The sequence below is a fragment of the Grammomys surdaster genome, unplaced genomic scaffold (assembly GCF_004785775.1).
Source record: "Grammomys surdaster isolate TR1022 unplaced genomic scaffold, NIH_TR_1.0 128, whole genome shotgun sequence".
In the NCBI taxonomy this organism is placed as follows: domain Eukaryota; kingdom Metazoa; phylum Chordata; class Mammalia; order Rodentia; family Muridae; genus Grammomys; species Grammomys surdaster.
This window is the reverse complement of record NW_021604586.1, coordinates 3,620,281-3,629,789: the sequence shown is the minus strand read 5'-3', so window position 1 is coordinate 3,629,789 and position 9,509 is coordinate 3,620,281. Positions and strand designations below refer to the sequence as shown.

General features: G+C 51.0%; 1 protein-coding gene across 1 annotated transcript in view; it reads right to left on the bottom strand.

Annotated features, from left to right (window-relative positions):
• Window positions 1-1,834: 1,834 nt before the first annotated feature.
• The window catches only part of Wfdc1 (WAP four-disulfide core domain 1), a 20,702-nt gene continuing 13,027 nt past the window's right edge, over window positions 1,835-9,509 (bottom strand). The window contains exons 3-7 of the mRNA XM_028753562.1: window positions 9,028-9,111; window positions 8,381-8,521; window positions 5,101-5,142; window positions 3,551-3,624; window positions 1,835-2,148 (exon numbers count right to left, since the gene is read on the bottom strand). Of these exons, the coding sequence (XP_028609395.1) occupies window positions 3,566-3,624; window positions 5,101-5,142; window positions 8,381-8,521; window positions 9,028-9,111 (326 nt within the window). The 3' untranslated portion in view covers window positions 1,835-2,148; window positions 3,551-3,565. The remainder of the gene's footprint in view (window positions 2,149-3,550; window positions 3,625-5,100; window positions 5,143-8,380; window positions 8,522-9,027; window positions 9,112-9,509) is intronic.

The window sequence follows — 9,509 nt, the reverse complement described above, 5'->3', positions numbered from 1 at the left end:
CTCTCTCTCTCCTTCCCTCCCTCCCTCCCTCCCTCCCTCTCTCTCTCCCTCTTTACCCCTTCCTCCCCTTCTCCTCTCCCTCTCTTTCTTCTTTCTCCTCCTCCTCCCTGTTCCTCCCCCACCTGCTAGATTATTCCACCCTCCCCTCTTTTTCTCCTGCCCTCCTACAGTGGATTCACGCTCAGCCTTTTCTTTGTGACAGACCATGGTAGTCAAGGGGAGGTGAAGTTTTCATTGTTCTAAGGGATGGAGAAGCCAGAGAAGCTGCCCGAGGCCACTGGGTGAGGGTCAGGAGCCTACTCCAGGCTCAATCACGTGCTGTGTTTCTGCAGCTGCTTGGCCGGTGATCGGTGATGGTGATCGCTTGGGATGGCAACCCCAGAGACCAGTACTCAGAAACTTAGCTCAGACATTCCCCACCTCCAGGAAGCCCTCTCTGGCTCCTCCCCCAGTGCCTGTGAACTGGCTTTCTCCCACACTCACCTCCTTACACTGAAGGGCACAGACAGAGTACACCACCTTGACTCAGCCAGGTTAGGTCACCGTGCCTTTAGGAAGGAAGGTTCTGGGGCCTAGGGGCCTGCCTGCTTTACCCAAGATTCTGTATGCTGGGAGATCTGATGGAAAACCACCAAGGAGGATTAAGCCTAGGTCAGCAGGACCAGAGCACAAAGCGATTATTTAAGTCTGCTCATACAGGGAAGTCCTTGTGAAAGGACTTGGCCCATTCGAGGCCACTGGCCTGGGGCAGCTCCCGGCTCACCTACCTGCCCCAGCCTCCCAGTGCCCCTCCTTGCTGTGAGCACCCAGGACTCAGCCGCTTGTGCCCAGAGAATCCATCTGGCCCCAGGACGAGTGGCATCTCCCCATCACACACACCCTGCACTCCTGGATAACCTCCAAGGGATAGCCTCCAGCACAGCACATTTAAGGATATTAAAGAGTTAAAGCCCTGACTCAGACCTGAGGTGGCTCGGCAGGAAAGGTGCTCACACCCAACTTCACAGCCTGAGTTCGATCCCTGAGATAAGGTGGAAGGAGAGCCAACATGGACCTCCACACACACATGTGCTGTGGTGTGTGCATACCCATGCACACATGTGTACACACACACACACATACATACATACATACATACATACACACACACACATACACAGACAGACACACAGACAGACAGACACACATACATACATACACACACAGACACACACACACACAAACACACACAGACACACACAGACTGGATGTCCTTGTACTCACAGATAAGCACCAAGGAATATTAAAGGGACCCAGGAATATTAAACGCATAGAGTTGTTCCGTCAAAGGAAGGGACGCATAACCTATTATCTGTCCAGAAGGCTAGGAGAGGACATGGTTAACAGTCTGGTGACCTTTGCGCTATCTGTGTGGCTGCGACCACACCGGATCCTTCCCCAGACCCTGTCTGTGAGCCTGTCAGTCTACAGAACCTATCTTTACAGAAGATGTCACATGTACTTTACAAAGAGTTTTGATATCGTCACGCCTTTGCTTTATTGTGCCCACAGGATTGAGCTATTATCACCAGGAGAGTTTTCGCCTAACTGGGCTGTGTATAAATAGACCTAAAATAATCTACTAGGGGTTAGACTCCCGAAGTTTGAGCCAACACCAGCTACTTAGTCTTGTTGAACTGAACTACCTTCTCGCCTCCCAAGGATCACGACTCTGCAGGCTGTAGCCCTCCTTCCCCTCCCCCTCCCACAACAGATGCACACGCACACACACACACACAGACATACACGCACACACACAAATAAATGTAATAAAAGAATCCAGCTTCGGCTCAAGCCTGATAAAGTAGCTTATTTCTGCTACGGGGTGGTCAGATTTATTTTGGGAACAATAGGGATGACTATATGTCTTCCGCAGGGAAAAATCTGCAAAAGTCACCTAGAAGCTGCAGGTTCATGTGACGAGGATGCTGGACAGGGACCCAAGAGCTGGACAGGGGTTTCCAGCAAGTTACCACACCAGGCTGGGCCACTCTGGGGTTGGGAGTCTGAAGCCCTAGTTCCCGGGAGCTCTAGAGTCCTGTTCTGTGGAGTGTGATGTCTAGGGTCAAATTCTTTTGCTGTGGAAAGCACAGGAAAGGACTGCAAAGGCTATAAAGGAAAAGGGCAGAGAAGACATGATTCGACTGTGGGCGGGACTCGCAACACAGACCTGTTAAATGCCTGTCTGCCCAAGACCCATCAGAAAGATGTATTTCTGCAAAGATGAAACCCTCACGCCTCTGCGAGGTCTCCATGGTCCCTGACTAGCTACTGACCCATGCGCTACCATTATATACGTCCTATAGAGGGGAAAACAGGTTTGGAGCTGAGTCACTCACTTCAGGCTACACGGTAGGGAGCTGAGATCTACAGACAGGCCCCACTGGCTCCAGAGTCTGAACTCCCACCCTTCCTCCGCTATGATTCACGACCTCATGCTGAGCCTGAGCTAGCCTGCTCATGCTGAGCCTGAGCTAGCCTGCTCTGATGGAAGCTGCAGGCCTAGACTTTATCAACACATACCAAGGCTGACTCCTGTCATTTGCACACAGCAGACAAGTTGGCATCAGTCCCTGCCTGCTCCATAGTCTTCCTGGGATTTATTCTCGAATACCCTAGAAGCTGGACCATGCCTTCCTTTCCCATGACCCCAGGGGACCTGCCGCTGTCGTGGCTGTCATTTATCTTGTAAGAACGTTAAAGTCTGGGCAGGTTCTTGGTTTGCAGGCAGGAATCCTCTGGTGGATGTAAACCTTCACCTTTGTATGTTTTTGCGTGGGTGTTTTGCTGGGTAGCCCCCGATGCAAATAGCCTCCTTGATATCCCCTGTCCTCTCAGCAGCCTCCCTGTGATTCCTCACATTTGAAGTGGCCTACCCTGGGGGCCCATACCTTTTACTTCCCTCCACCTGGTGCCGTCCTGCCCTCTAGCCTATACCCCCAGGAAGTACCTTCTCCTCCGCAGATTTCAGTTCTGGGCTCAGTACCCCCTCGGTATCCTTCTCACCCTCACTGGGAGCAGCTCCTGTATTCTGCTTGTCAATCCTTGCACAGTGCCTGGTATGACTGTGGCCTCCTTGTTGATCTACCGGGTGGCTGGTTTAGACTCTCTGCTAACAGGATGTCAAACTCGCCTGTGGGATTTGTTCCCTGTGGTGTACAGTAAGGCCCACCAGCTACTGCTGAGCAGTGGCATTCAGTAAATGCCACAACTAACGCTGAGCTGGGGCGTCCTCGGGCCACATCAGTCAGACAACCTGCTCCCGGTAGCATTGTCTGGCAGAATGGGAGAGAAGACAAGACTTCTTGCACAGGAGATACCACTGGCCTAAACTAAAAAGCGTGAGGGCAGCTGACTAGAAAGGAGGCGGTGGTCAGCCAGGTCTTAGGTTGAGGGTCTGCGAGCGTCTGACTTGCTGGGCACTTGGAGGGATTGTAATGTTCTGAGGTTGCCCTCGTGTGGCCAAGGTGGGTATGACGGCTGCCTAAGCAAACAACTCACTTCCACTCACCAGACAGTCTTCACTTTATGGAAAGTGCCGCTGTTGTCCCTTCCCAGGCTCTGCCACATTCTTGGAGTCACCTTCTGCAACAAGAACACAGCCCATCAGAACAGACGTTCTGGTTGAATTCCCGCACCGGCCTCCTGTGACCATCACAGGAAGTCTGGATGCCTTGGCACCGCGTGGCAGCTGGCCCCAGGCTCCCAATCGAAATGAATCCTCTCACGTCTGCACATGTAGCTCTCCTCCGGCCTCAGCAGGGCTCCTGCCTGCATTTCTCTGTTTCTTCTTCAGTACGCTGGGGACTGAGCCGAGGGCCTCAAGCACTCTAGATGCTGTACCTTTGAGCCATATCCTTGGCTTTCCTACCTACCCAATACACCCAGCTCATTCATCACATGCTGCAACCACGGGGTCAGCCACAGGGACAGCCACGGGGACAGACACAGGGACAACCACTGGGGCAGCCACAAGAGCAGCCACGGAGCAGCCACTGGAGCAGCCACTGGAGCAGCCACAAGAGGAGCCACTGAGGCAGTCACAGGGACAACCACAGGAGCATCCACGGGGGCAGCCACAAGAGCAGCCATGGGGACAGTCACTCCTCCCCCAGATCACCACACTTGCCCTTCTGCTGCCAATGCCTCCAATTCCATAGCCTGAGTTTTCTTGCTCCCTCCCTAGGAACTCCTCTGACAACCTGGCCTGAAGAGTCCTCATAGTATCCGGTGTGTGATATCTGTAGCCTTTGTCACCAGGATCATGAAGTGACCACGGCGTAGGCTTTATGAGTATTTAAATTTCCTGTCTGGGCTACTCTGACAAGAACTAGGGTCATTGCATTTGCAGATGGAGCCACAGCCCTGAGTCACTGGCAAGCAATGCCTGACAAAAACATGCTCCATGGATGGGAGGGTGGAGGACAGGTGAATGAGTGAGTAGGTGAGTGGTGGATTCATGGAGTGGGTGGGTGGGTAGATGAATAAGGAATAAATGAATTAATGGAGAGATAAAATTGGATCGGTAGGGTAGACGGATGAGTGAAACAGGTAGATCAAAAGATGAGGTAGAAAGATCAAGAGAGGGATGGAAGGAAGAAGGAATGGGTGGAAAAATGGGTTGGATGACCGAAGAGATGAATGGAAGAATGGGAAAAGGATGGATGGATGGATGGATGGATGGATGGATGGACAGGTGGGAGGGTATAAGAATGGATAGGTGGATGAATGGATGAATGGATGTATGTATGGATTCTCAGATAAATCAGAATAATCAGAAAGATGGATAAAGGATCATCTTCTACAATCCTCTGCATGAGGGTAGAAGACGTAACCGTGCCCATCCCCAGATTCTGACCAGAGAGTGAGGACATGATTTGCCTGAGCCCCTCTCTGGCTCACGTCTGTCCTTCCCAGTATCATAAGGACAGGTCTCGACTTTATTTCTCAGACCTAACTGCCATTTCGTTCTCTCTAACTCAGTCCTGGTCTTTTGAAATTTATATGCTTTCTTCCCTTTCTTGTGTCTTCTTCAGAGAAACAGCACCTTCTTCCTCTCACCTGGATAGACCTTGTGAAGCTTCTGTCGCAGGATCCGCCCCTCTGCAAAACAAGCAAAAGGAGAAAGCTTCTAGGAGCTCTGGAGCTGTTACAGCTTCCAGTTACAGCTCTGTGCAAATGTTTTGACATTATTTTGAGGGACAAAGGGGACCCAAGACCAAAAAGTTTGGGATACTGTCTGGACCATAAAGCTCTCTGACCACTGACCCAGGAAGGAAAGACTATGCCTCAGGGTGGCCTCAAGCCCACAGTTTATTCTCTGTGTGTATGTGTGCATGTTCGTGTGTGTGTATGTGTGTGTGTGTGGATGTGTATGTGGTGTGATGTGTGTGCATGTGTATGTGGTGTAATATGTGTGCATGTGTGTGTGGTGTGTGATGTGTGTGCATGTGTGTGTTGTATGATGTGTGTGCATGCATGCTTGTGTGTGCATTCATGCACATGTGTGTGCATGAGTGTATGCCTGTATATGTTTGGAGGCCAGAGAAGGACATTAGTATCCATTTCTTTTTTCTACCTTGTTCCTTTGAGGTGGGGTCCTTTGAACTTGGAGCTGGAAGGGAGATTAGATCCCCCTTAGTCTGTCCTATGCACCCCAGTGCTGGGATATCACACCTGGCCACACCCACCTTTTTTTTTTTTTAACATAGACTCAGGTCCCTATCCTTCCTCAGCAAGGGTTCTCACCTATCTCTCTAGCCCAGCAATTAATTGTCAAACGGCCCAATAAAGCACACATGTCCATTTCTATGGGGCGTGGGAAGAGAAAAGACCTGTTTTAACCATGCCGGGCCTCCAAGGTGGTTCCAGTAATGTTCCTGCAGCCCTTCTGTATCCCTGAGGTTACTCTGAATCTGCAGTTTTAATTTAATTAATTAATTAATTAATTAATTTTAGGTTTTTCAAGACAGGGTTTCTCTGTGTAGCCCTGGCTGTCCTGGAACTCACTCTGTAGACTACACTGGCCTCGAGCTCAGAAATCCACCTGCCTCTGCCTCCCAAGTGCTAGGATTAAAGGCGTATGCCACCACCACCCGGCCTGAATGTGTGGTTTTAAAAAACTGCTGTTTTTTTTTTTTCCTAACAGTGTCTCTCGGTCACTGTGGCACATGTGTTCGTATACTCTGCTGAGAGCTTTGTCCCTCTGGTGAGGGGCTCTAAGATGTTTCCAAACTCAGATCTAATTATCACCAATTATTTCTAAGTGACAGCACTGAGGTCAAGACTGGGAGAATTCACTTCCACCTGGGAATCTAGAGGTGTCCCTGTAGGAGAGGAGGCGTCCACAGCACACACGGGCATGTGCGGTGCATGCACACACAGCTGCATGCTCAGGTGAACACAGGAGCTTTGCAGCTCATGATGGGACAGGTTCCCGGCCGGATTCCTCCCCCTTCCTGTGCCAGGGATAGAGGTGGCACACACTCACTGAGGAGCTGCTGTGTATTCATCTGGTGGGACATAAGCTCCCCGCTGACATCGACTCAAGCCTTAGAATCTGCCTATGCAGTAATCAACCCATTACCACCCAAGACCCATTTCACAGATAGAAAAACTGAGACTAAGAAAGTCTGGTGAGAGGGCGAGGGCACCTAGGAAGGAATCGTCAGGCTATGAGCAGTTTCTGATGTTCTGAGCTGCAGTCTTGTCTCCAGGATTTCATTCTCCTGTTTGGGTATCCATGGTGTGATCTTGTTGGAGAGCCCATTTTCCGTGCTTTGCTTCCTTAGGAAATGAGCCCAGTTGGGTTCAGACTCTCTAGAACTTGTCTAGACTGGTTTAAATTACCTCAATCTTAGAAACCATAGAACCAAATGAACAAGATCAGACCAGCAAGGCCGTCTTGGGGCGGGGATGCAGTTCAGTTGGCTGAGTGTTGCCTCCATCCACAAAGCCCCGTGCTCTATCCCATTGTACATAAACCCAGAATGGTGGCTTATGGTGTAGGGTCTGTAATCTCAGCAGGGGAGGACAGAAGAATTAGAAGTTGCCAGGCAGTGGTGGCGCAAACCTTTAGTCCCAGCACTTGGGAGGCAGAGCCAGGCGGATTTCTGAATTTGAGGCCAGCCTGGTCTACAGAGTGAGTTCCAGGACAGCCAGGGCTACACAGGGAAACCCTGTCTTGGAAAAAGAAGAAGAAAGAAGAAAGAAGAAAGAAGGAAGAAGGAAGAAGGAAGAAGGAAGAAGGAAGAAGGAAGAAGAAGAAGAAGAAGAAGAAGAAGAAGAAGAAGAAGAAGAAGAAGTTGTTGAAGGCCATCCTTAGCTACAATAAGAAGAGAGTCCAGGCCAGCCTGGGCTACATGAGACCTTGTGAGAAAGAGGCAGGGATACGAGGCTTCCAGTGTATGAAGCATCCCTAGGGATGCTCGGGTCTCTCGTGGAAGGCATCTCTCTATCCTGCAGTGCTAGCCAGCAGCCTGCTTCAGGAGTTCTATAGCTGGAGGTCCACTCCTCAAGCCCCCTCAGCAGCACCTGGTATCTAGGGACTGGCATCAATAAATGGGCAGACGCTACTCCATGTGGAGCCATGATGGTCTTGTGTGTGTGTTAACCTGGTTGTTCCCTACAGATCCTCGACTAGAGGCTTGACCCCTCTGCCTCAGCCTATTTCACAGACTGGACCTTGTCACTTGCTGCCTTATCCATGACCTCCAGTGACACATGTTAATGATAACCAGCTGCCATGGGAAGCGAGGAGTCTCAGACAATTCAAATTGGGAGGTTTGGGCCTCATGGATGGCTCAGTGGGTAAAGGTGCCTGTGCTGTACCCAAGCCTGATGACCCGAGTTCAAGTCCCAGAACCCACAAGAAGCTAACAGGAGAGAAGGGACTCTTCAAAGTTGGCCACAGATGTGGACCATGGAACATCCGCTCGCTCTTCCCTCATCATACACACATATACAATAACAGACTTTGAAAATTCAAATTCTGTGGGGTTAAACATTGATCTAGGGATAGATACATAAGATTCGGTATCCCCAACACCTGTGCCTGCCTGGCTCCACTCCCAGAACTCTGCATGCTTTCACCTGATCTTATGACAACAGGAAGTGGTCCCATTTTACAGGGGAAGAAACTGAGGCTCAGAGAGGCAAAGAAATTGACCCCAAGGCCACCCAGGTAGCAGACACAGACAGAGCTGGAATTACAGGTAGGAACAGGACCCAGAGGGACAGGAAGAGGGGCTCAGGGGACTCTGAGCCAGGCTTGGGGTGACAAGGTGTTCTCAGGCAGTGGAGTTGGGGTCGGTCCAGGGCAGTTTGGACCAGCAGCGCTCACCTGCTTGCCGGCGTTGCTTGACACACTGTCCATGGTTGGGTATGCCCTGAGCTGCGTCCCCTGGCCGCAGGATGTGGCACTCATAGCCTGAGGGACAGAGAAGTGGTTCCGCCCCGTCCTCGGTGGTGCTGCATGTCTCTGCTGCAGAGGGACACGGGCCAAATCTCAGATAGCAGACCTGGGGAGCAGGCAGTGCACCCCATCCAGAGAGGCCAATTTCTACCCCTACCCAGATGCCAGGCCATGTTTGTGCCTCTCACACAATGCACACATATACCCTCAGACACCAAGTCACGTTTATACATACACGTGCACCCAAAGAAGCCACCTCCTACCTGCTGTCAGACTCCAGGCTGTACCTTGCATACAGACACCTCGAGAGAACACCTCCTGTCAGCACCCCTACACACGCACACAATCACAGCGCCCTAAATGCACCACCGTACAAAGATCAACATGCGAACACACTACACCTGTATACCCTGAATCATGCACGCATAGCTACAGCCACATGTGTACACAATACAACCACCCACAATCAACACATTTACACACATGCTTTCACACACATGTGCTTATTCACAGACTGTCTAGTGAGGAGGGCAGGTTCTGATCTAGGGACCTGGTGCCCAGGGGCAGGCAGATACCTTGTAACACTTCCTCAGGACCATCCAGGAGCCAGCCATTGCCACCAAGCCATCGTGGTTTGGGCTGAACCAGCCAGTCTAGAACTGACAGAGAACTGGGTGAGAGGGAGGGGGGTCTTCTTGGGGCGAGGTCATGTGACCAGCCCTGGGGGAGGGGCACATCATCCCATAGGAGAGGTGAGGATGGGATGTGGGACACGCCCTGTGGGACACACTACAGGCTTGCAGCATACGGGTGACTGTCATCCTCATGTCCCCTAATCCCACAAGGCCACGCTCCAAGGCAGAGTACAAGCAGGCTACCAACTGAGCATGTCCCGCCCATGCAGAGACACATGTAGTTTGAATTTTATTTTCAGGGTGTGTGTGTTGTGTATGGTGTATGTAGGTGTTTATGTGTGGTATATGTAGGTACGTGTGTGTGTGTTGTATATGGTGTATGTAGGTGTGTATGTGTGGTGTATGTAGGTACATATGTGTGT